This window comes from Tympanuchus pallidicinctus, unplaced genomic scaffold (assembly GCF_026119805.1).
Source record: "Tympanuchus pallidicinctus isolate F22 unplaced genomic scaffold, pur_lepc_1.0 scaffold7, whole genome shotgun sequence".
Classification (NCBI taxonomy): domain Eukaryota; kingdom Metazoa; phylum Chordata; class Aves; order Galliformes; family Phasianidae; genus Tympanuchus; species Tympanuchus pallidicinctus.
Window position 1 is genome coordinate 3,196,553 of NW_026294791.1, and position 27,838 is coordinate 3,224,390.

Genomic DNA, 27,838 nt, shown 5'->3' on the forward strand with positions numbered 1-27,838 from the left:
TTCATTTTAAAAATCTTTATGTGAATATAAAAGAATCATTTCCAAAGAAATAAACCAAAAACAAGTTTAAAAATTAGTGCAACTTTTCAAGTTCTATGCAATACAGTGTTTACATTTGTTTTCAAACTGACAATGTAGACACTGATACAACATGAAATCTTACCTCTAGCTGGACTAGTGGAGGAAAAGGAAAAAAGCAGGGAAGCCTTAAGAAAATTATTTTACTAGACATTATCAACTCAAACAATTATTTTTGTTTTCTAATTTCTAGACTATGGCTACTTAAAACATTGGTATTGCTTATATTTTTTACTTTCAAGTAAGTGTATATTGTAGAAAATAGAATACCTATATACATATATATTTCATGAAGAAAAACTTAGGTGAAAAATTTATTTTTAGTGACTGTTTCTTAATCCATTACAATACAGTTGTTCTAAAAATCATCTTCTCAAAACTGCTGCCTGATCCACCTTGAGTAAAAGAACCCAACAGCCCTAAATTTCTATTATTGCTACAAAGCACTTCTCCTCCCTTGTGGTTATTTTCTTAGATCTTATGTAAAAGAAAATTGTGAGTTAAATGATATGTCACTTATTTTTGCTTCTCGGGATTCATACTACCCGTTTTACCAGAAACCAACCAGAATTACCAATAGTGCTGATGAAATTCAGCAGTATTCCACAGTGTCACCTCAGATGAATCTGTTCCTAACTGTGAAATCTGGAAATGCACACTGCATCAAAGAGCGTTGGATTGATGTAGTTCTGCTGTTATGTGGCATGTGAAATGTAGCTACAACACAGCAGTTCTACTCATAGCTTTTGTTTCATGTTAATGATGTTAACAATACTTTTATTCCTCTTTGCACACTCAGATGAGGTGAAGTGAATACAACAGTATGGCTTAGATTCAAATAATTATTTCTGTGCATCACTTCCTCATTCACAGAGCATAACCCATAACAGCCACTGTTCTGCAGGTTCCCAAAATTCTAAAGAAACACTAAATAACATTGTATTTACCCATCTAAGTTTTAACAGTTTGAAAAAAAGCCAAGGGAGAAAACTTTCTCCAAATACCTGAACATTTTAAATGTTTGCATCCTCAATAGGTTTACTGGAGACCACTCCTACTCTGAAAAAGCCTTATTCCCATCTGTAATTAGGTATTTAAATTTTTCATTTCTGCTTAGAAGATAAGCTTCTAATTAAATAATACGGAGGTTCTTGGTCATTTTTTGGTCCCAGGGTCCGCAGTTTTGAGAAGAATACAGAGATATTTGCTCCAAGGTTTTCACTATTCAGCACCTGACACGACTACTGACACAGCTCTACTACCGTGAGAAACACCGCATGTACCAAGCCTATTAACTAGATGAGTACTTGAAGGATGTCCAGAGTTTTCATGCTGTAAAGAACAAAAGCTAAGAGACTCATTCAACACCATCAACAACAGGTTCATATTTCACCAGAACACGCTGAAGTACCAGGCTTTAAGAAATGTAAGCATCCTGCTGGGGCTTACTCTCATGTTCTACTGCTCACCACCATCTCCCACACCACCACCAGATTAAACACACAATTGTATCTTAAGAATACAAAAAACAAAACCATCACTGCCACAGTCAAAGACTTCAAAACTCAAGAGGTAGTCAAAGAAGCACAGAGTCCTGAAGAACACAAACTGACAGACACAACTGTTCAAAAGCAGTTTGTTGGAATGTTCTTTGCTCATACAACCCGACCTTTCAGATGAATCTGGCTTTTAAATAATACCTTGTATAGATGTAAGTTTCACGAGAGGAAATCTTTATGCAGTGCTTAGGTGTATAAGACTGTAAGCCATCAACGCTATTAAGAAGCAATGCTTACTAAGTATTAAAAATGAGAAGTTTCCTTTTCTCTGGCATTGCATACAATGCCCAAGAAGGCAGAAGGGAAGGAAGATTGGGAAGGGAAAAATCAAGGAACAAGCCCTACTGAGGGGCACACAAAATGCAAGACTACTCAAAATTCCTAATTCAAACCAAACTCAAAGCAGAAACTTCAATTCTGCAAAACAAAGCTGAACCCAGCTCTCAAATAAAAGATGGCCTTAGTAGTGAAGGTACTCTATGTTTTCAGTGACGAGATTTATAATAGATTACAGACAGGTGCAGCAACCTCACTTGCACACTGTTAAGTGTATTCATTTAAAGGACTGCTATTACTGTTGTTTAACCAGCTACAAAAATTTGTTCTAGACAGTTTGCAAAAAAGGATGGACATAAATTTCTTAGAAATACAGTTCACAAAAAATGGAACACTTTTGCAATAAAGGGACACACACATTCGGAGAAAGGTAGCAACTCCCCCCTCAAGTGTCAGATATCAATCCTGACTTTTCTCCCTCAGTCTTTGCTGCCAAGGATTAGGAAAGCAGCTTTTCACTCACCTGCAGAGCACACTTAGTTCAGAATAATTGCAGTGAAACTACATTTAAAAATGAAGAAAAATAATTTCTATTTCTAAGGTTGTATAAATAGCTGGAAATAAAAGTTTCTTCCTACACCATCTCCACCTGCAGCCTTGTCCCCTCATCCTCCCATGTCTCACAAATGCAGTGCACAGGTACTCCAGACTTTTAAAACACAGCCCAGACTTGAGTTAATACAATAGGTCTTTTTTTCTTTTTTTTTCTTTTTTTTCTAAAACAAAAGCTTATTTGGCTTTGGTGAATTCAACATCTTCAAGGTAGGATTTCCTTAGTGTATATAAGCACTAACTTGACCTTTACTTAAATAGACTGCATAATTGTGTCTCTGACTTGAGATGACAAAGCCTGTCTCCTGTCATACAGGTCAACTAGTAATACAATTTTAAAATTTTGTTTTTAAATAAAAGCAAATATTTTCTTGCTTCTAAAATTGTATTTTATATTATATTATAGAAGAAGTATTTTTAAAGCATGTTACCAATTTTTTAAACTTCATTTTAGAAGAGGCCAGCAAAAATGTCAAATATTGCCAGTTTCCTGAAGTATATTTTTGCATAACATCTTCCTATTACAAAAGTCAAGTCTCTAGTCCAAATAAATTGATTAGTTTTAAATATATAGTGCCAATTTTTATATTTACAATATATCTTCAAGGCAAATATAAATCTTAAGTTGTGCTTGTAAATACATACTGTAGTTATTAAATCTACTTCTATTGTGCTACCTTCTGGATACCACTGATCAAGTTAATCAAGCTAAGTTCTTGATAAATTCTGATGCTGAATTCACAGATGCCCACCACTGTAACATCATCTTTCACCAAATAGTTGAAGTGGAAGGTATAAAACATTTAAGGACACTTAAGCATGTAAGCTTCCCTCACTGTCTTTGTGGTTCAATCAGGTGTTGCACTTGGTACTTTAACAGGAAGATTCCTTCTAGTATTGGTGACATGGCGCTGTTGAGCTAGGAAGGATCGTCCTGGGCCATCCCTGCAGGCACCATCACTGCCAAGCAGTCTGGCTTCCATACCTAATTTCTGGAGTGTTAGGCTCTGCAAATGAGATAACACTTATTACACACAGCAAACAAAAGACTGGTCATCTTTCACACACATAGTTAATATGCGTAAGTAATTGCTTTTACTATACTTCTAGGAGAACCTTGTAGTGCCATACAAGGTATGAACCAATGCAAAAGAAAATCAGATTCGTTCACCACAGAATATGTTAATTTTAGTTCATTGCAAAGTTGTTTCTTTATTAAGCATGCTATTTAACTTTGCTTTCATTGTTTGATTTTCCTTCCCAGCCTTCATGAAACTCTATACATTGTTTCAAATGAAAATGAACTTTCTCTAGTCCTTTTCACAGCAATCTAAGATCTAACACTGCAACACTGCTGTAAGTATGGCTCTAACTTAATTTCACAAATGCCACGCTGAAGACTCTACAGATCTGAAGCAGGAGTCTGAAAGTCTTTGGAATCATGGCCTCTCTTTGCCTAGAGTTATGTGAGAAGTGGCTATTGAGCATTAAAGAATTGGGTTTGACAAATCCAGCTGGCAGCTTATGACAGCTTATGACTGTTAAGATGGCAGTCATGACCTATGACAAATTTTAAGTCTCCTGTTCCAAAGCCAAGCAGAAAAGATTAAGTATAATAATTTTACCAAATAGTTGACTATTAAAGCATTTTCCCTTTATATTACTATTGGGAATGTTGATGCTTGGAATGTTGATTCCAAGTTAACCTCAAGACTTGAAATTCTAGCTAGGACTCATTAAACTTCGCATTCACCTGCAAGTTGCAATAATTTAGCTAAATTATTGCCTTTCTGTCCTAAGCACCAGTTCACAGTGAATATCCAAAAAAAAAAAAAAAAAAGTAATGTTTCAGTGCCACACTTTGCAACATGCACTTTTAAGATTTCTAAAACATTAACAAATGATCTTTTGACCCACCTTGTTGTACCATGCAGTTACAATTAAATTTTCCTCATAATCACGTAACTTAGCAAGTTTGTATTCAGCCTGGGAAGAGATTGGAGAAGACAATCTCAAATAAGACAAAGATATTGTCTGCATAAATTTACTGCAGCTCAGTAAGAAAATAAGTTATGCAGAAGAAAACCTTAAGCATGCAAAGTAACTAGAAGGTGTACAAATGTAAATAAAGTTGTTTCCTTAAACAACACAGAGATACCTGAGACAGTGACTACCTCAAGAAGCAACTAACCTTTATACAGAAACTGCACTTCAACTTAGAAACTTATTTTCAAACTGGAAAAATAAAGTGTGAAAGTGTATTGCAAAGTCTAGAAATAGTCTGGAAGTCTTTTTGCACTTTAAAGTGAAAGAGACTTAAAGACAAGAACATAACTTGGCAGAATATTCTTGTCACATTACTGAATTTCTATTCTCTATGTACTTTTAATGACTTGTTTGTTCATATAAAAGAAATTTGAGGCTACAACATTTGTTATAAGCCATACCTGTAGGCCTACTAACTCATAGTGATGAATTCTGTATTTGTCAAGTAAATCTTCTAACTCGTCCCATCAATATTGTTATGGAAATAAATGCAGCATTTCCCAGTTCCCCTTTGTTTTTGAACTGCTGCCAATGCTCCTTCCAGAGAATCACAGGCAATGAAATTTTATTAAATTAGCATGTTTTACTCCTCAGTACAGTTTCAAGCACTCCAGTTGATGAAACCACTGATACCATGGGTCTAATAAAACTGTCATTGCCCTAACACCTAGTTAGCCACACAAACTGAATTTCATTACCACCGAAAAAGATCAGACTCTGCAGCTCTGTACAAGTTACTGTGTGGCAGCAAAATCCTTACTCTTGTGCTGTACTTCGTTAGCACATCTTAAAAGTTTTTAGAAATATTTCATATTTGTGTTTCAGACATACAAGGAAAGACACTGCTAAAAATCTATAGGTTTAATAGTCTCTGCAGTTCCCAAATAAAAGGAGCATTAAAGGGTACTGGATCATGAGTAACTTCAGTGTCTAACATCCAAGACAGCAGAACACACTAATTGAAGTTATTTTTAAGTATATATAGATTTTACCTCCAATGCTTCAATTTTTTTGTCTCTCTCTGTTATCTGTTTTCTAAGCAACATGATTTCAGCAGATGCTGGATTCAGCTTGGGATCCAAGGTTTTTATCACCTATAAAAGGCAAAACAAATGCATTACATATCAGCTTTGCACCTCGTTTGCTCACAGGAGAAATACAAAAACAGACCGAGTACAAGTTGGTCAAGGAGGATGAGAACCAAGCTTTTGTTTTCTTAATCCAGTAGGAAATAGGATATGAAAAGTTACTGAAGATGACTAATGCATCTCATTGTTCAGGCTGAACTATATATTCTCATACATTTCTGACTGGAATCAAGTAATCAAGGGCAGGAGAGGTTTGGGAACAGGACAAATCAATATAGCCAACAATTTGTGTATCTTCAGAAATATGCCACTCACATTTCTTGCTTTCTCAAGGTACATTTTATATCTTTCTTCCATTGCTTTCATGTCCTCGTCTTTTTTTCGTAAAGCTGCTTCCAGCTCCCCAATCTTCTGGGCTATTTGTGGAAACCACGAACAATGACAACCAAAACAAAGATAGACACGGTACTTAAGCCTCCTCCCTCCTCCTCCTCCCAAGTAACTTTTCAGCTGCTATGCAGTTTCCTATCATAGGGTCCCATCTGGCTCTGAACTCCCATTTATCATTCAACAAAAGTAACACCCCAACCAGCCTCAGCCTCTGTGTGCAAAACAAGTAAGCAAAAAAAAACAAACCACCAAAATCAAAAAAGCCCCAAGCGAGTGTTTTTTTAATTGTTTCACATTTCAAATCAACACTCAAGAAGAAAGCCTTATCCAGACTAGTATCTCACAGTCCGGAGACTATGCAAACCATTTCAGAAGAAACAACATAGATCCACAGAAGGAAAAAATAAACAGACAAAAAAAACCCTGACTTACGGTTCTGACTAACATCAGGCTGTAGTTCTGCAAGAGCAGCCTCTTTCTTCTGTAACTCATCATGAACTTCACTCAATTTTTCCCTACAAATGAAAGAATTAAGCTTAATTCTACGCATGATTTCATGCACAGTTCTAAGATACAGCAGTTGCAAGTTAATTGTAGGAAATGTTTAAGCAACAGCTTTAAACTCTGGTGATGCTTTTGAGTTTAAATATTAGTATGCATTTTTGCACAGCAATACAAACCGTAACTGAGATTCAATGCAAAAATTACCTAAGGGTAGAAGCAAGAAAGAATGTGAACCACAAAAAAACCTCTCTAGCACCTCTTAAGCATGAACTCCATTTGCTGAAAGGGTGGATACATTTCAGAATACTTGAAAGCATTTTGAGTTGCGCAAGGGTGATGTTTATAAGTGTTACAGAATCAGAACAATTCAATTACTGCTGGTGAAGAAGAGATGGTTAAGTGGATACCACTGAAAAAGATTCTCAAGACCAGAGCACAATATTTAAAACAGGACTCTGAAAAAGCCACAAGACATCACTATGACGACGTGGGCAGTTTACACGCTACAAGAATCAAATTATTTGGCATAATTAAGTTACTGTGGGTGCACTTACATATGTGCTGCCAATTTCTGCTTCAGGTTGCTAGACTACAAAGGAAAGTTAAAATTCAGTTAATTTCAGCATTTCACAATGTGCAATATTAAAAACAAACCTACAAGAGATCACTGAAAACTGATCTCATCTAAAAAAGTTAAGCAAGCTTTAGAACCTCCATTTTTTACTTATTCCCATAATTGCACTCATATTTTTTGTACCAGACAGATACCAACTCCAGTATCTTTCTTTCTTTAAAGTTATCCTTCTCATCACAGCACCACTTAGGCATAAAACTAGAGACTTACTGAAGTGAAGTAAAAGGCAGAGGAGTTACAGCTTCTTAAATGGGGAAGGAAAAAAATAGAAAAAAAAAAGCATCTAGCTAGGATCCTACTTCCTCAGTATCAGTCAACACCAAACACACTGAAAAAGAAGAGGTACATCTAAACAGTATTTGATGCTGCACTGAAGGATTTTAAACAAGAACTGCTAAGCCATATTCATCAGGGTCAAGAAAGCTGAACTTTCACTTACTCCTTCTGTCTTAGAACCTTGCTCCTGTAAAGTCTTTTGCAGATCTTCAATCTGCTGTTGTAACTCTCCAATACGCTCCTTGTTTAGCCTTTAAAGTAGAAAAGCCAAGGAAAGACAGTTAATATCATCTAAACAGATCACAGTACAGGTGAGTTTTTTCTTCATGCCTGGCTGATAATTTTGCAGAGGATTTACCCAGCAGGACATAAGCCACAAATAAACTCATTCCAAGTTATTTTAGTATGACTGGGGATTCTGGTGAAACAAACATCTGGCAGCTCTATTAAACATTTTATAATGATTGAACTGAAACCATTTTAAGGTTTAAGTGAACTTAAACCTTAACTGCTCCTAAATTATCATGTCCTACAAAATTGCTTTCAGCATTTGTTAACTGACAAAAAAATTCAAACCATATCCCAGCATCATTTGCTTGCAGCATTAGAAATTGAGTTAGAAAACCAAGAATCAGAGCTAAGAGTATTCTACAGACTACAGTTTCTTCACACCAATCCAGACTCAGAGCTGCTAAATTTTATGTCCTACTTAAGATTTCCATCTAGCTTGTCGTCATCCCTTCCTGTTCATTTCACACTGGTGAAATTAAATGGGCAACTGGCTGCCAGCACAGTGCTGTGCTACAGATGCCACTCTGAAGGACCAGAAACCACATCTTGCTGTATTTTAGATACTGTTTCACCCGTCACCTTTTTTCAGTTTCTAATTCATTTACTGTCCACTGCTTTTGCTCCAGTTGTTTCTGGAGCTCCGTAATACGTTCATTTTCTGATCCTTCCTGTTGCAGTAGAAGCATCTTATTTTCATGCTGAAGCTGAATAAACATTTCTCTGAAAAACAAAACAAAACAAAAAACAACACAAAAAAAACCTGAGAAGAAAAGAGTCACCACTGATAGCACTGATTAAGAAAAAAGAAGAGAAAAAGTTCCTGTTCAACTTAAGTTGAACACAAGTTCTGAAGAATATAGATAGGGTAATAATTCAATTTAGGATGGAAAGGTAACTTAAAATTCAGAAACACCACAAATGCATTTTCTTGAGATGAGCAAAGTTGTAAATTATGTAACTCCAAACTCAAATTATTTGTGTCTTTATGCTTCACTCTGCCAGACTTTCAACGTAACCAGAGCTAGCAACTAGCTGTTCTATTTTAGCTGCTGCATATTTTTGTGTATTACATATAGAAAACTGTTATGTTTTTAAGAAAGAATGCAAATCTTCCAGTGTGGGGAAATAATTACTAACAACTACATGAAGGGGCCTATGTAAGCATGAGGGATGCAAATCAAGAAGTGGGTGAAAAGGCCCTGAATCTGAGCTTTCATGGAGACAATTAATGTTACGTCCCATCCACAAAAATCATAAAACAAACTCAACGTTTATGGCTTACCTATATTCCACTGGCAGAAGCTCAGCAGCAAGATTATCGTGACTTTTAATACGAGATGCATCTGAAATTGCAGAAGTTCAGTTTAGCAAACACACAAAAATCACTGATTATGAGAGAAAAGCCTCTGAAGATAAAGCAGTACCTGTTCGACTCAGATGATCCTGCTGCATCTGTGAGTACCGGAGCTCTTCGTTGGTCTCTTTCAATGCATCACACTGTACTATCAGTCTCTAAGCACACAAATTTGAGATGGAAGTAATTAATACTGCAATATTTTAAGCCCAAATAACATTAATAAGGGGCAGTACTAACATAAGGGGTAGTACTAACTTTTTTTTTTTATATATATTTTTGTTTTGCAGAGATACGTGCACACAGACTCACTGAACACACTCATTTTCATTAGCTGCTCTAATAAGCTCACACTTACCTCTTTTTCTTTGACCAAAGCTTCATGTTTTTCTTCAAGTCGTTTCATTTCAAACGCTAACTTATCAGCTCTTTTAGATTCTTCAGACAGCTTGTGATGAAGCTCCTGGACCTTTTTTATTAAGAGATTACATTTAGCATACAAATACACACACGACATTAAGAATTACATGAGAACCTTCATCCTATCCTATGATCATAAGCATAAATTTTTCTCTTTAAAACTGATTTTTAATATAATGTTAAGAACATCATACGCAAATGGTGATCTCAGTAGCAGCTAAACAGTTTCTCACAAGATTACAAGTTACCTCAGTTAAAGTAAAGGAGAAAAACCTCCAAATAATGGACAACCAACCAATCAAGGAGGAAGCTACAGTTAAAATTGTTAATATGCTTGTTTTCCTCTATTTTTTAAAGGCGAAGAGCTCTAAGAGGTCTAAGGAGAGAATACAGGTGAAGTCCATGGCCTGTTAATTTAATGTTGATGTTGTCAACCATAAGACGTAACCACCATATTTGAATATTCAAGTCCATGATATTTTAGATTAAACTACTACTTATTATTTTTTTTTCCAGTGAAACAAAAATGTTTTCATTTAGGTAAATGTATCTGAAGAAAAAAATAACATCTTTAGTATAGGTGCAGCCCTACCTGTCTTTTGTAGGTTTCTAATTGGGCACGGGCTGCATTGGCTTTCCTCAGTTCATCTTCCAAACTGACTGTATTGTGCATGTACATCATGTTAGTTTCCTGCAGAGATTTGACTTGTCTTCGGAAGTCGTTCAGATCCTGCAGCTTTTTACGATACACTTCAACAGTTGACTCCAGCTTACTTGCTTTGTCTGCCGTAGCTCTTAAGGGATAAACAGGAATTAGAAGACAGACTGTTCTTTCAAAGACTAAATAAATCAGATTCTTCTTACATGCACGTTCAAGCTATTTTCAAAGGAAGGTTCAACATACTTCAGAGCAGAGTTAAATCTTGCAGCTCTGTTTTTAACTGCAAACTTGCTCTGATGTGCAAAGATTGTTTATAAAGAGTGAAATCACCACAGGGCTCACATTGGACTAAGTCAATCGTGCCAGAAGTATGAGCAGACGTTAGTGTATCAAATATCTCTATGGAATTCTGCAGAGTGTAACTTAAATACACAACATCCTGTGCTGCATAGTTACCTCAAAGTTCTGGTAAGTGAAAAAGACAAAAAATGCAGATATCCTCACTAGAGGGATACTGTGAGAAAAACCATTAGCAGATATGATCAAGGATTGCCAGCTGACAATTAACAAAATTTGATATCTGTCTCATATCACTAGAAGCTAGTGCAAGGAAGTTACACGAGAAAATCTATTATTAAGATGTTATTACTTCTGATGTTATTTAAGAACCACTATAATATAAACACTTGAAATCATTTTTTTCCATGTTTTATTCATATTATGGCCATTGATCCTGGCATGAAAAAAAACTAAGCATGGACTTTTTCCTGTGGTGACGTGGCATTCCCCAGCTTTTCCTTCTCTTTGTTGTAATAAAAATGCTGCAAGAGAGACTTGAGATAACACTTGAGGATAAGTACCAAACCATGGGGGAAAGCTGATAGATTGTTTTGTGATGGTGCTGCCCTGCTGTTACTCCTTCTCCTGGTAACTTCTTTCTGCATCAGTACGTTAAGAGGAGTTGCCGGCCCATTCAAATGTCTGATGTAACATGGCAACAATGCAAGTAGGGACCAGTGGCTGGACCAGACTCCAGAGGTGACTGCTGCTTCATCTGCTTCGACACTGCTGGATGTGGAGGGCTGGGAAATACCAAGGGTACCCCCAACATTTATATGCTTGCACGTGTAAGCCAGATAAGTGGTGTTTATTGTAGGCCTTTATGACATTACAGTTGATGTAGTGGTTGAACCTGATTATCTTGAAGGTTCTTCCAACCTAAATGCTGCTATGATTTTCTGTTTTATAAATAGAGGTATCAAGTAGCAAATCTAAATCTAACCTAGAATTCAGATATCAAAAGTTATGTCAAAGTTCTAGCTGCACATGTGCTTTCCAACATCAGAAAAGGCAGGCTCTTGCCAACACGAATGTCCCCCTTTAGTAAAATACATGTATGCATCCCTACAAAAATATCTTCATTCTTCCAGAGCCTAAGTTTCCTTTCATCCCACATGAACAGCAATTTCTGTATTTATTTAATCCTTCTTTACAGAAGAACTCTAAGTTGCTGTTCTTATACAAACAAGAAAAGCTCTGCATGTAATTGCTCTTCATTTCAGCTTTAATTAAGAGCCCTTTTCCAACATGCCCTTTGTATCTTGTTTAGGCGAGAGTTATCCACAGATAGAAAAATTCTTAAGAAATACAAAGCTTTGAGGTTAGTCATTAAATCCTACTAATGTGGAGCAGAATTATATACCTAAGAATGTCATTTTCATCTTTCAAGGCTCTAGATTCTTCAGCCAAGGAGGTTAATTCGTTGTTTCTATGTTGTAGTTCAATCAATTGTTTTTCTAGATCTTCGCAATGGACACGATAATCATCTTTGGCAGCTTCAAGCCTACCACAACAAAAACAGGAAGTCTGTTAAGAATATATTCATCACACATTTGGCTTACAATGTTGCACTTAGTACTAGAACTAATAAAATAGATTTTTAAAAAGGAAACCTATTGATTTAAGAAGCCAAAAAATGGTACAGTAAGTATGAAGCATTTTAATGCCCATTTTTTAACCCACAATGGATTATATTACATATTGTAGGCTATATTATTTCAGGGAACCATATGAAAAATGAAAATGCTTTTTTTTTTTTTTTTCTTTTTTAACATATGGATCACAAAGACTAATGTGTGAAAGGGCCATAAAATAATGATTACAGAATAACAACTTGTTTTTCTTATTAAGGTTGAGGACTGCCTTTAAAATAGGTTATGTTAATACAGTAGTGAAGTGCTACTGAATTTTAGCAAAAGAAATTAAGATGGAAAATCCTGAAAGACTATCAGAAATTCTCAGGATATATTTGACATGACAAGTAAGGCTTTTTTGAAAGAAAAATAAAATGGTTTCATACCTGAAGTTTTCTTCCTGCAGTTGTTCTAGCTGCAACTGCGCATGAAAATACTTTTTTGCTACTGCAGTATTTGGATCATCAAGAGAGTCATCTAATTGCTCCAGCCTGTCATTCAGAATCTCATTTTCTGACACCAAGCTGTTCTTTTCATCCTGAAGGGCAGCCACCTAGCACAGATAAAATAGCATCAACACTGTGAGACCCGTCCAATTGGAAAGAACTAGAGCAAGACAGCAACATGTCACCAAATTAGTTCATGAGAAAGGCTGAGTGTTTAGAAACTTCAGAATGTAAATACATAGCATACAGATGTTTAGTGTTTGATAGTTGTGAAGCACTAAAGGAAAAGTATCTCTAAAAAAAGAAACTTTTGTAACTGAAACCATGGAAGAGGCGTATGATGCGATATGGAGAGAAACTGATTTTCAGTAGAAAAGATACAATGGGCACCATACAAAAACCGTAAAGTACTGGGGGAAAGGTACTCTCCATCTTGCTTGTCCTTAGCAATAAAAGCAGGATGGCACTGGCACACTCACACAGTACTGCTGTGCGCTCAGCAGTGAACGGCTGCGCAAGAAGCGGTTCCAAGCGCCAGAAGCTGGTAAGCACACACGCAAAAGAAAAAACCTGGACTGCTTCAGATAGAGCATGCATTTTTTGCAGCAAGTTTGAAACTGAGTGTTCACAGCTAAGCAAATGAGAATACGGCACTGTACTGAAACAGTAGGTATATTAACAGCCATAAAATGGGGGAGGATTAAGAGGGTGGAACTTGTAAAGTTTTTCTAGTGAAAACTACTGTGTTAATTTTAACATCCTGTCAAACATAAGAGCATGTAGCATGTGTTAGTTAACTGGCATTTAAACAGGGACAATATGCTTTGTGGGTTATGCTTTCCTGAATCATAAAGAAAACCTACCTTTCTTATATTCTTGGAATCTATCAAGGAAGATTGAGACCTTACAAGTGAATTTATTAAGAATTAGTTTAAATGAGAAGTGTCAATCATTATTATGGCTTCAATAAATAAGTTAAAAAAGCATATCATGGTGACATTATTAGATAAAACATCAGATACATATAACCTAAACCATGCAATACTAAGTAACAGCATATTTGTGATTGAAATTTAAAAGTTTATCAAACATCTAAGAAACAAAACAATTTTTCCTGCAACACTTCATTAGATGCTGGCTTTCTAGGTCCAGCCTTTTTTAAGTACTGGATAACAACTTTCTGTATACCTGCATGCAGAAACACCTGTGAGTAAACAGCATATCAGCCTTACTCAGTGTAATACTTCCTGTCCAAGGTTCAGCCACTCCTTATATCATAGAATGGCCTGGGTTGAAAAGGACCTCAAAGATCATGTAGTTTCACCCCCCCGCTGTGTGCAGATCGCCAACCAGCAGCCCAGGCTGCCCAGAGCCACATCCAGCCTGGCCTTGAATGCCTCCAGGGATGGGGCATCCACAGCCTCCTTGGGCAACCTGTTCCAGTGCCTCACCACCCTCTGTGTGAAAAAATTCCTCCTCATATCTAACCTAAACCTCCCCTGTCTCAGTTTAAAACCATTCCCCCTTCTATCCTAGTCCTATCACTATCACCCTCTTATACAGTTGTACTCCCTCCTGTTTATACCTCCCTTCAATACTGGAAGGCCACAATGAGGTCTCCCTGGAGCCTTCTCTTCTCCAAGCTAAACAAGCCCAGTTCCCTCAACCTTTCTTCATCTCTAGAAGTGAGAACTGAATAGTACATACAATGCTTTCCAAAGTTTAACAACTGTAATCTGCAAATTCAACTGTCAGAGCAATTCTCTTGCACATTTAAAAGAAATTGTTTTCTCCTTCAGGGTTCTATTCACAAGAACTTTTACATGTCTGCTTTTACCAAGGCTTACTATTGCTTCAGGAAAAAGAACTGAATTAATATTTTAAGTCCCCGAGAAGATCATCCTATCCTATCTACTAACTGTATCTACAGTTAGTAACCAGAACTCCCTTTCTATGCAGACACAACTATTTCAGTCATTACTGTCTGTAAGAAATCTAAAATTGGTCTCTGGAGTTATTTATTACTAAGGCTCATACAGCCAGTACAGCACTCTGGCTCCTACAAGAAGATGCCATACAAACGTTTGCTTTGTACGGGATCAAATACGAGATGAGCTGCTTTAGCACATAAGCCTCTTTCTATTCTCACAAAGGAATCAGACTTAGGGCTAGCACTTGTCTAATTTTCTTTAGAAAAAAATAAAAAATAAAAATTCAAGTTCTCACTTATTGCTGTGAAATCAACAAATCCTTTCTCAAAAGAGACTCAACTGCTATTACCACTAAAAACAGAAGTGCATGTATTATCTTTGCAAGTTTAGCAAGGGGCTAAGCAAATGATTAGATTCTTATTTCTATTTCTCAAAGTATTCTCCATGATCAAACGGTGTACAAGAAAGCTCAAATTTTTAGATAAATTTTATAATCTTGTATCAACTGTTTTTTAAAAAAAGCATAATTTTCTTTTGATTAAATCTAATGACTGATTAGTAAATGAATGGCATTTCTTTTTAATATAAAGTTCAAATGACTAACAGCAGCAGTGATTAAAAGCCGTGGCATCTTTGTTTTGATGGCTGTTTGCTACTAGAGGCCAACATAAAGGTAACAATGAAACAACCTCTGGGTTAAGAGTTGACACAGGACCTCAGCTTACATTTCCATCAGCAAAGTCATTGTATACAGGGTAAAGAAAGGTTGCTTCCCCCCTCCAAGAAAATACAATTAAGAAATCTCATTAAAAGTTAAATGAATACAAAATTCAGTTTGACTTTCCTAATTTCTGCATCTTAACAACACCACTACTACACACTGAAGAAATAAGCTGCTTACTGTTTCTTACCTGTAAATCTAGCTCTTGACATCTTTGTGCCAACTCCTCTTTTTCTGCTATTGCTTCTTGAAGATCCTCCAAAGCTTTTTTAAGCTTTAAAAGAACAAAGACAGTCAAACACTTCTAGTCTCCGAAGCGTCTCAATTGCTTAAATAAATCATTTAAAGAAGGACATTAGGCACTCACACAGAGTTAGAAACCTGTATCTACTGTTGCATCAGGACCTCAGTTCATTTAAACACAGTTTAAATGAGTACTGCCTGTATTAAGTACTGAAACTCAAACATTCAAATTCAGTACAACTTATGCTAAAAGCAAAACAAGAACAAATAAAACCAGAGGTAACTGTATTGTCACAATTTCAAAGTCTATGCCTGTTCAATGCCTCCAGTTCTTTGGATCACATATGCTCATTAAGTAAGTTGTGAGACTCATACATGTGGATCAAATCTAAAAGTGGGATGCCTATCTTCCTTTTCTTAACATTAAATTCATTGTCAATACAGCAATATCTTTCAAATTCAAGCTTGCTCTGGGCAATCAAATACCTTCATCTCAGAAGAAAACAAAGCATTTAGTCTGATACAGCTGAGTCTTGATGTACCCTTAGCTCTTCTTGCTACATAGATTTGTACTGGTAGATTCTACACCACCAAGGAGGATTACCTAGCTTCCTTCACATATATTTTAAAGAAGCTTTATTAGCACAAGCCTTTTAATCCATTTCTTAGAACTGGCAACAAAAGAGAGCATTACCTTACTGTATAATAGCCTACATCAGGATGTTGTTCTACCTTTTTTGAACGGTTTAATGCCAGCTCTGACAGAACAGACATCAAGCAGTTTGTGCAGAGAGAAGAAAAAAAGATCTAACATATTTGTTGATTGTTTTGTTGTCGTTGGTTTTGTCTATTTTGTTTTGTTTTTAGAATTGGAGAGGAAGAGCAGTCCTCTTCATTTGAGGGAGGTCAAGATACCAGCATAATCTTCAGTTTGGAATTACAACAACTACAGAGTGTTAAGCACACACCTGTTGTTCCATTTCACTTGGTGCATCACTTGCAGAAGAACCCATTGCTTCCTTGCTCATGAGCTACAGAAAAAGGCCACAGGAAGAAAAAGAAAAAAAAAAAAGGTTAAATAGGAGGTTAAAATTCTGAAAATCCACTGTCTACTACTGCTGCATACCAGCTGTATTTTCTATCATGTCCTTGTTCCCCTCCAATACATAAAAACAGATTAATAATAATAAATTTATTCATTGTTGATACAGAATTTGAAGAACATCTAGAGTAAGATAGCTGATCCTCCCCCCCAACTGAAGTGCAAACAGTAACGTGTTACTTGATGAATATATTCCTCAGTCAAGTTAAAACAGCAGACCAGAAGATAGGGTTTCACCCCTCAAATTTAATAGTTATCATACTTCTTTGTGCCACTGTGAGCTAATTGCCATTAAAAGCAAACAATAGGAACGTTAACACAGCTTTCCTTGATCTCTGATACAAAGATGCACATTGTTTGTCAGCAGTTAAAGGGCTTTACTGCTTACTCAGGAAGTACAGTATTACTTCTTGACCTCACTCAGTTTGATTAGTCACAAAACAACAAATGATGTGTATGGAATGATTTCTGGAAATAGGATGGATTTTAAACCTATATAGATCATTTTAATCAGGAAATTTTAAAGTCTAATACTATCTCCATTGTTATCTTGATGGGGGTTCATTTACACTTTAATTTTTCTTCGAATGTCAGTATTGCAGTTATTGACTACTTCCACATTTTGCTGAGCTTCAGTCCTGACCCTCAACAAATGTGACTATGCTCTGAGCTGGATCACTGAGATGATCCAACTAAGAACATAATAAGATGGCAGAGGGAGAGAACCATGACAAAAATAGAAGGGACTCAGCTGGGAGTTTGTACATCAGGAGCTGTCAGAACAATGCAGCCCCACGTTACGATCAGCAGTCTGGATACAAGACTATAAACAGAGAAGAAACTTCAGATCCAGATTACAATCTAATCAGCAGTTGGCAACTAGATATGTTTCTTAACATTTCTAGATGCACCTCCACAGGTTGTGCATTTGGACATGGGACTGAAAACCAAGACTATTTGGTTGGTGGCTATCATCTCCAAATAGTTACACAAATTTCTCAGCTGAGTGCACTAGGCTGGGAGTTACTTACTTCTTGAATGGCTGTCATGACAACATGTTGAACAGACTCTTCAAGGGTCATGATATTTTGTATGTGTTCTGGGGAAAGTAAGATTTGTAGTGATTAATAACAATGTTCATCTTGATGCTTTGAACAACTTGACAACTTTTTAGAAAGATCCAGGAGAAACTGCTCCCTAAAGAGCTGCTCCTAAACAGGTAGAGCTCTTCTCACAGAGAGCATTAGCATTAACCAACGTCACCATAATCCAATTAAACAGTAAGGAATTATAAATTCCTAAGTGAACAAATTTTATCCTGTACACAACAGAGAAAGGAGATCAAGACACACATACTTCCACAGCACTTTTTCTAATACTCACCTATACAGATGCACATGAATACGTTTTTGCAAAAAGTCAAAATCCTTGCAAGTGAATTAATCAAGTGTAACAAAAGACATTTACTGCTAGTATCTTCATTGCCAATGCAACCTGACAGCTTACTTCCTATGCGCTCTTTGATGCAATCATTCCAGACTACCCAGGAATCAAACCTATTCTATGAATGAAAGCATGGCAAGGCTTTTTTAGCCACCAGCTCTTGTGAGAGACAAATAAAACTTCAGCCTCTGCAGATAAACAGAAGGTAGCTTTTCATTTAACTTGCTTGAGTTGTAGCAGTTGAATAATATGTTTGAAGTCTTTATTTGTATTTTACAATGTAGGAATAATTCCCCCACGCATACTTCAGACTATTCTTACCCAATCCTGAACAGTTTGAATCTTGAAGTTTGAGTTTTATACACAAATTTCCATAGGTGTTCTGCTTTTAAGTAAATACCAGTTTCAGGTTAGGCATCTGATTAGGCAACAGAGACATCCTGATACATAAGAAAGATTCTACGTGCCTTCCACCTTAAAAATCACCATGTCCTGAGTCAGTCTGCTGTTTGTTCATCAGATTAAGGCAGTGCATACCTTGTTTCTTTTCACAGTTGACCGCACAGCCTAAAATAAGCTGCATAAGCCTCCCCAGTTCAGTAGGATCTGATTTCTCAGAAATCTTATTTAAGTCCGGAATAAGTTCTTCTGAAATCTGCTGATCCAAAAACTGAAACATAATCAAAAAGAGACATCGGACTTTTGGTTTTGCTTATCATGAAATCGTGAGTCATTCAAGAAATTTCGACAATGAAGGGGCCATTAATAAATTTGTTATGAAAAAACTTACGGAAGGAAAAGCTTCTAACCATTAAATGCGGAGATACAAACTAAAAATACTGGTTTATCAGGGAGTACATATTATTTTTAGCCTAGGAAATCTGAAATAGCCTCGATAAAACAAATGTTGATAACACATTTGTTACAGGACTTCATACATGATACAGACGTAACACAAACTATTCTTTTATGGGGCAAGAAAAAGCAGTTCTAAACTCCCTCTCCCCGAGTGTGCACTTGCGTAGGGGGTACTCAATACAGTGCTAGCCAGTGTCTTTTATGAACCTCTGTACCTGATGTTTGCCTCCAATCTAATCAAAAGTAGATGGCATTAAGATATACTGAAATCAGCCAGCAATTATTGCCATGTAGTTATGCACTACAATAAGAGTTCATTAGAATCGTCCCAGCAAGAACATAAATTTTGAAAGTCTGTTAACTGGGGTGTGTCATCTTTGTTATTATTTTTTTTAAATGACCATTTGCAGAAGCAAATGAAGCAGCAGTAAGTTAAAGATCTTATGACAGCCCTCAGGTATGAGATAATTATTTTCTTCGACCAACAAGACAAAAATATATAGATATTTATTTATTTATAAAATAAATATTATATATATTCTAAATTTATTTCCTCCCTTAGGTTTTCATCAACCTAAACAAACTCCACTCCTGGGCTTGCCAGAGAATCTCAGTGCTGGCAATATGGAATGGCTTGGCACTTGATATCACAAGAGGTGAAACCAAGAAGCAGTAAGATGATCGGGTAAGTTTTTCACTGTAATTAATCACTGTAATTACTGTCCATTAAAATTACAATGCTTTGTACTACTCTTTGTTTTTGTTGTTTTTTTTAAGTCATGACACAGCACCCATTCACAGCTACTGTACTTGATCTGCATAAGAGAGAACACCATTATCTTGATCCCCAGAATTTATAATTTATCTCCCAGCTTCTAGATGAATATGAGAATAGGCTAAGGCTGTTAAATGTGTTCCTGTTGAATAGGAAAGGATTAAAGCTTTACTTGGAAGGAGCAAAATGAAGGTACATCCAAAAGCCTGCAGGATTCTGTAGTTCAGTACTTCTGACATTTGTCCAGGCAGCAACAGAAAAATAGTCTCCAGATTATACTCTAAGTCTTATCTAAATTATACATGCTTAAGAATGTATGTGTGTGATACACATAAACATATCCAATTTTATATGATTACACTAATTTTTGTCCATTCAGATCTCTCATTTAACCAGATAATTACTACATACATCCTACCCAAAAAGCCCTTCATACACACTACTTAGCCAAGGTGAAAGAGGAAAAAAAAAATAGGGCCCTAAGTGAAAGAGAAAAACATATTTATTGATTAGAACAATCAGAATTCCATACCTCATGATAGTAGTCCATAATCCCTTGCAGTATTTTCTTCAGATTACTGGACTAATTGTTGTACATGAAAGATAAGGTTACAGGTTTTTATTAATCTATTATTTAAGTACAGTGAAATCAATAATTTTTACAATCAAATGTTTATAAAGCAGCTCTGGAAGAGGACCACAATGACAGAGGAAGAGAAATATCACAACAGAAAATCCCCACGCACCAATTCCAGAAGTCACTCTAACTATTAATAAACAGTTCAAGTATGTTCAACGTAACCTCAGCAAGTCTGAGCCTAATTCTGATCTGCAGGTTTTGGATGGCCAGGCAGGCTCAGGAGGGACACCAGATCCACACTCATAGAACTTATATTACTCAGAGTTTTTAATACCTTTATCCTCCAGTTGTCACCAACATCTTCTTTAATTCGATTTAACCAAGATGCATCAAACCAAGCAACATCTCTGAAACGAAATTAAACGATTGAAGCATTAATAAGCACGCGTGTAAATAAATAAGGCATCAGATTCTCAGCATTAAATCATCATGATGTTTAACTAGGGTCTTTAATGAAGCAAGAACTCCAGGAGATTGCATGTCATACTCATGTCACAGGAAATATCCATCCTCCTGACTGAATTAAGACAGCATCTTCCTGGCCAGACAGAATTTCTGTACATGTTTGAGCCATCTAGACCTGGAAACACAAGTAGGTAAAGGCCTTTTTGTCACACTCGGTTACTACACCTACCAAAGCTGTCACAGTGCTGTACAGAAATGTCATCATTTGGAAAGAGCTGTCATTAAATTTGCTACCTACTTTTGTACATTTGGACTTTTCACAGCATTCACTGCAATTATTCAAAGGCACTTATCGAGGAAAAAAAAAAGACATTTTATCTACTTTCATTTGATAGTAGTTGTTTTTGATAGTTTCATTTCTATCTGTTTACCCTAGACAGAACTATATTCACTTTCACCAGCATAAATGAGTTGTTGGCAGAGGAGTTTATACATCTTAAGCTGCAAAAAGTTACAATCACATCATATCTAACTGTATCTCAACTTTTACACAGCATTGTTTATCCACTGATATCAAAGCACCTAATAAGAGACAGCTATTACCCCCACTATTCACTAACTTGCTTTTAAATAAAATTGTCCTCAACAACCCTAGCATCACAAAACATACAGTAAGCCAGTGTTCTGGCCATTATGCTACATTGCTGCTACAGATCTTTGCCTGTAGGAGTGCTGATTATTTCTTATTCTCTGATCCTGACACGGCTGTCTGACTGACACACTGGTTTAGCAATAGTGGCATCCTGCAGGGACATCTAGCTAAGTAACAGCGACAAGCAGAGCTTGTTAACACACACAGCACAGAGATGCTGGGAAGTGACCCTCAGCAAATCTTCACTAGGCAACCCCACACCAATTGTTGTACACCTCGGGAAAAGGGTGAGTGTTTACACAACACTCCTCAAGATCTGTAAAAATAAACCTTTTTAGGTCCACAAGTAATTTCTTAATAATCAAAAGTACAGTTTGCATAAGAAATGATAATTTATTATTGGAATCACCACCCAAACCAAAACTGCAGTGATAAGTAGTTTCAATAAATGCCTCACGTCAGAATCCTCTTTGAGGAGACTTCAAGTTCGAAAATTAACGGGTCACTCAGTTGAGCTCTGTTTGTCATCATGCCAGCACAACTGCAATGATTTTGCTGGTGATCAGCCCACTCCCACTACTACTGCTAAGTAGTAATGGACCAGTGCCTTTTGAACTTTCAGTTCCTTATTCCTTATTCCATAGAGGAACATAACCCTAAACTATGGGTATCCACTGAAACACTGCTGATAAGAAAATTGAAAAAGATCATATTTTTTGCCTTGTTACTCCTAAGTATAAATTTAATAATACAGTATTAGAATATCTCCTCATCCCCTTCTCCTTTCTATCACTTTATTATACCGCTATATTTTTGTTAGGGGGTTATTTGAAGACACACTTCATTTTCTGCTACAAGCCACTTGCTCTGAATTTATAACTGTATAATAAACCTCTGGGTGGGAAAATGACTTACATACACAAGCCTCAAGAAATTAAATACCTGTTCTTTGAACTCATGTATCAACTTACATTTGATGAAGCACCTGAGCCATGGCAACACCATTGGTCAAATCCTGAACATTCCTGCAAGGTGCGGCAGTGTTGAACGTCTGCAACTAGAAGAGTGAAAAACTTAGTCAGTTTTCTTAGTGGACAGAAGGACACAACATAAGTTACCAATTTCCTTTTCCTCTTTAGGAACGAGGTCCATCTATATACTTTTCAGACCATCCCCTTCTTTTGTGGGCAGTCTGAAATCTCTTTTGAATGATGTAGATTTTAACCTAATTCCCTCAGTATTTGTAGGTGTTGATTACAACGTGTACCTTAAAAGTTTGCTTTACCATGCTTTGTTTTTCCATACTAGCGTTTTTATTATACCTCAGATTATAAATCACTAATTTGGGAACTAAAGGTCCCATTCACCCACCCCTCAGATTATGTTGGAACACTTAACTGTGGATACATATTGCCTCAAGAAAAATTGGCATCAAACAGAAAGTGAATGCTGAATAAGATAAAAATAATCCAGCCTTTTATTGATGCACTTCGTAACAGAAGTCACAGCACAAATATGTCCTGACATTATTTGGTGATTAAGAACAAAAGGGAGAAAATTATGCAAAAACATTGGAAAATGCAGTTATCTGAGAGCTATGGCACACTTGGGGGATATGAAGATGACTGAGAAAGACTGAAGCATTTGAAGCAGTGCAAGCTGGCAATGTACTTACTTCCTTCAACACAGGAATTCAAACATCAGTCCACAGATGTTCTTATTAAAACGTACAATTTCAAAATACTGTTACACAAAATAAATTTCTACTGTAAAATGTACTATACATCTTCTCCTGGTACTTGAATTTCATTCGTATACTGTTCCTGATATTTACAGCTAAAATAGCTTTATATTTCCTGGCAATTTCCAAGCATCACACTACCTAGAGCATCCAACCACGTTTAAGCAAGTCACCTCTTCTACCTATTTCTACCTAAAGATTAAGCAACAAAGCCCCAGTTTTCACTCTTCACCCCTATTAGAAAACCAGATTACAGATGAAAGTTCTTTATAGGAAGTTTACCGATCTATATGTATGTAATATGTATTATGTACTATCTATTCTGTATGAATTATTCAATCTAATCCTTGTGTTCTAGCTACTGCTTCTAGGCACAAGTATAAATGGAGTCCCTTTGTGCAAGGACTACACAAATGGGATTCAGCTCCCATCCTGACCATTCAAATTTAACAGCCAAACTCAAAGAACGAACAATTTCAACACTTCTGCATTGTTACAGAGCTCTGCAATGAGCATTTGCCTATCAGACTGCTATATACACAGCATATAACCAATTATCCCATCAGTCTGAGGAAGCATCTATAACACCAGCATCACACATCCACAGGATGCTCTTTTGTCAGGCTATCTATCAAGCTCTGCATCCAATACTAACAGTTTCAAGCTATAAAGCCTTTAAACAGATGTACCCAGGTCCTCAAGTCACACCACATCAGGCAAAAAGTTTCTAAAACTGTTCATGTAACCCCAGAGGAGGGAGAAACAAACAAACAATTTTTTATTCATTTATTTTTCAATTTGAAAAGTCTTCTGAAAATCTTGTATTAAAGCGAGCAAGAAGTCAGTAATCCCTTGCAGGTTACATAAAAGATTAAGCAGAACACAAACTTAAGCAGCAGTGATTGACAGCACTGCTTTCTAATAGCATAGCAGCTTTCGTGTCAACACAGGAGCAGACATAAGCTCACATGTCAAGATTCAGCACGCCAAAATTCAGGGTTTTATGGCACAATACTTCAGTGCTGCCTTGGATACACAGCCTTGTAAACCAAATAAATTGCTAAGTAGGGTAACAGGTTCTGTCATTTTAGTTCTATGACCAAGGCCACCTAATTCTGCAAAAGTTGAGCAAATAGCTTTAGAAAACCTTGTGGTGTGCAGCTGCTTTATGTATGCTGCTATCTAGAGGAATAAAACAGCTCATTAGGATTAAGCAAAAAGCAAGAACAAGAGTCTTAGTCTCTGGACATTTTAAAGTTTTATAAGAGTCTACAAACAATATGATAGTAGGGGTATTAATTAAGGATTCTCCAAACCCCATACCAATGCAGTCATTTCCTCTGAGTGTTTTTTCTGTATTTACAAAACCAACATGATTTGGGAGCACATGGAGGAGGTTGGTAGAAGCAACTGTAGATTTTTAGTTTGCACCAGTACTAATTTTTTCAAATTTGATTAGTTTTTCTAAATATAGCCTCAAGGACACGCTGCTACTCAAGCTAAAGACCATTTCAGGAGTTTGGCTTAAACAACCACCCCATTTATTTCTACATCAGGAGCAGATATCTTTCTCATAGGCATACACTGTGACTATACACAGGACTAAGTCACAGGGAATTAACATTACAAATACTGCCAGTACCATAAAGCACCGAAATAAAAGCACATCTGTTGTAAAAAAAAAGCCTTCTGTCTCCACGCTGCCATAAGAGAACTGGGGAGGACGACTTAGTTCCACCAGACTTTCAAACCCCTCCCTTTTAGAGACAGTTTTAACACAGTTTTCCTTGTGCATCATCTGATTTGCACATGTAAAGCTTTGGATTATGCACTCTCATATCAGATATCTAAAAGATACTTTAAGAAGGAGATCATAACCAAGCAGAAACAAGGTTTTCCTGTAAACAAACCAGTTCAGTAGGTTTTCATACCAGTGACTGAAAGAAGTTGTGTCAGTGACTTCTGTACAAACAAGATCAAGCCTTTACCATGACGTGATTTTTATTCAGCTTTGGACACAAAAAGATTCAATTTACACGTGTCACACTTGTCACCCGCACCTGATTTCACATAATTCAGCTCTGCTTTTAGATCAGGAGTGCTAATGCAAAATGAACTACGGGGGGAAAACTGATTCTAAGGCACACTGTACTTCCAATCCCCACATACAATCCTTATTCACTTTCCTCCCCCTTTTATTAAATTACAGATGACACACACTAAAACACACATACGCTGTAAAACTGCAACATACACATACACATATATTTAAAGGCCAATGTGCACAAATGCCTCACAAATACTTCCAAGGCATTACAGTTCTCTGGCCATTCCCCTACAGAGGATCTGCTATGCAGAAGTGACCCATATGTAGAGAGGTTTATCTTAACACTGCTCCAGTTTGGAGACGAAAACAGCAGAAAACTGAGAGGTACAGTACCAGAACATCCCCAGCTCTACTGATAGAGCTCCTACATGCCATTCATAGAATGACAGAACAGCCTGGGTTGAAAAGGACCACAACGATCATCTCGTTACAACCCCCTGCTTTGTGCAGAGTCTCCAACCACCAGACCAGGCTGCCCAGAACCACATCCAGCCTGACCTTGGATGCCTCCAGGGATGGGGCATCCACTCCTACCCAGAGGTGACTTCACATGCAGGAACCAGTTTATTTTCTTCACTTAGAGAATTGTTTCTGCGGTGGACTGCGGAGCTCTTAACACATTTTAACACAATCTTAACACACATTACTTAATTTTTCTTAGGAATTCACGCACATCCCCTGTGTAGTTCAACTATATTACATTTTTCTGTAACGTCATCAAAATATTCAACTCAATGACACCCACATTACAGAACTAACAGGTAGCATTTTTAAGCAATGAATGTTTCCTACTATAAAATGTGCCCAAATTGTGGGGAAAAAAAGCCAGGGAGATACAGCAGCAGAACACAGTCATAAACAAGGCGACCAGGCTTTTGTTGTACTGCTGAATAAACAAATACAAACTTTTATTACAACAGAGACCTGCAGACCCTTCTCAGATGGCTCCTCCACGTTGCCTCAGCATTCCCTTTCAGACCCCGCTGGATATCGCGGCCATACTAAAAAATCAGGCACAAAAGAAACTTGGAAAGGACAAACTGAACGAAGCTGTGTGGTTTCTGCTCCTGATGATGATCACTGTTAATTACAGAGCGGTTTCCACACTGAAGAACCGCTGCTCGGGCCCACAGGACATTCACTACACGGGACATTCACCACACCGCCTCCGCAGGGCTATTTCTGACAGACGTTTAATGACGTTTTCCCGTCATTAAGCACCGTTTCGTGACGCAGGCCCGGATCTCACAGCCCGCCCTCCCCCGCTCCCACACGGCTCCTCAACCCCCGGCCCGCCCTCCGTCACCGCGGCAACACCGGGAGCCCAACAGGTGCCCGCGCGGCCTTGACAGAACGGGCCCTCCAGCGCCACTCACCCACAGGATGAGGCTGTCACAGAGCAGCGGGTCCGCCGCCTTCGCCTCCATGGCGTCAGCCTCTTCTCGGCGCCCGCCGCCTCCGCTCAGGGCGGCTGCGCAAGCATCCGATGCGCGGGACACGCTGACGGCGGGAACCACGCGCGGCTGACGTGACGGCTCCCGCCACGCGCCCACCTACGCGCGGAGAGAGGGACGGCACACTCCGCACGTACACGTCAGCGCCCGCTCCCGCCTTCAAACGTCGGGAGTGGCAGAGGGCCCCACCAACCAGCGGGCAAGGCTACCGCTGCTCACACCAATCACGGGGGAGTATTCGCGTGGGCGGGGCTACTCCGCTTGGCGGCTGTTTACCTCAGCGGTCGATTGCGGCGGGTGTGTGGGCGGGGAGTGGATGCGTGGCCGCTCGGTGGCAGGTGACACACCTGCGCGGGAAGCGCAGCTCCGTCACAACATGGCGGCAGCCGCCAAAGCTGCCCGGTACCACAGGGAGCTGCTGGCGCCGCTCAGGGCTGCGCGTGGCCAAGCCGTAGGTAGGTCGGCCCGTCTGCGCCAGCCTCACTGCTGCTTTCAGGGCAGAAATCGCTTAGAATGCAAAATCCGTTTTAAAACTCCCTTCTGAAAAATCCTATAATAAATCTCTTGGAATTCCTTCACGACGTTTCAATGAATATCCCCTAAGATATCAGATATATTTTCGGCTGTTTTTTAATGTACGTACTTTACTCCTCTGTTATTGATTCGTTTTTAGCAGGTTAAAATCATAGTGGGTGACCTCCCCCTCTTAAAGCCACCCAGCAACACAAAAGGCTCATTTAAAACAGCCTTTTTTGTTTGTTTTCATGTTAGTTTTGCTTTTTAAGCAGTGAAGACTCACAGACTTCTGCACTACAGTTTATACTGCTGAGAGCATCTGTTTTCTTAATTATTTTAGTGTATTATTCTTGTTTTTATTTTTTAGCTTGCCCGTCAGGCTTCATCATTTAGCTATTACTTCCTCCTCCTGGTATTTTATGTCACTCCCTTTGCAGCAATACTGCACCACATCAATACTCACCGCTTTATGCAGTACCCCACTCAATTCCCACACATGTATCATTCTCCACACCCTCCTGCTCATTTCACATACACTCCTACACATTCAATATCTCACACGGTTTCTTCATACGGTTTCTGCAGGAAGCTCCTCTTTCCTGGATTTACACTACACATGCCAATGAATGCCAGAAGCCACCA

General features: G+C 37.8%; 1 protein-coding gene across 3 annotated transcripts; it reads right to left on the reverse strand.

Annotated features, from left to right (window-relative positions):
- On the reverse strand, positions 1-27,838 carry HOOK1 (hook microtubule tethering protein 1). 3 transcript variants are annotated; one of them, XM_052666227.1, is made up of 22 exons: positions 27,660-27,838; positions 22,350-22,435; positions 20,596-20,668; positions 20,214-20,264; positions 18,586-18,718; positions 17,637-17,704; positions 16,472-16,534; positions 15,451-15,534; positions 12,549-12,715; positions 11,892-12,032; positions 10,121-10,322; positions 9,467-9,577; positions 9,179-9,266; positions 9,037-9,097; positions 8,334-8,474; positions 7,627-7,714; positions 7,108-7,142; positions 6,482-6,564; positions 5,975-6,075; positions 5,564-5,665; positions 4,443-4,511; positions 1-3,532 (listed from the first exon to the last, which is right to left on the reverse strand). In XM_052666227.1, exons 1-22 carry the CDS (start codon positions 27,741-27,743, stop codon positions 3,374-3,376), a joined length of 2,190 nt encoding a protein of 729 aa, XP_052522187.1. In that variant the 5' UTR covers positions 27,744-27,838; the 3' UTR covers positions 1-3,373. The 3 variants fall into 3 exon arrangements, with proteins under 3 accessions (XP_052522187.1, XP_052522188.1, XP_052522189.1); XM_052666228.1 differs by lacking the exon at positions 27,660-27,838 and adding an exon at positions 26,603-26,810; XM_052666229.1 differs by lacking the exon at positions 20,214-20,264.

Coding starts and splice junctions, on each gene's coding strand:
- HOOK1 (XM_052666227.1), bottom strand. CDS start 27,743: ATGTGTAGGAGTGTATGTGAAATGAGCAGGAGGGTGTGGAGAATGATA. Junction 7,143..7,626: donor AAGGTTCTAAGACAGAAGGA/GTAAGTGAAAGT, acceptor TTTCCTTTGTAG/TCTAGCAACCTGAAGCAGAA. Junction 4,512..5,563: donor AAAAAATTGAAGCATTGGAG/GTAAAATCTATA, acceptor ATCTCTTCCCAG/GCTGAATACAAACTTGCTAA.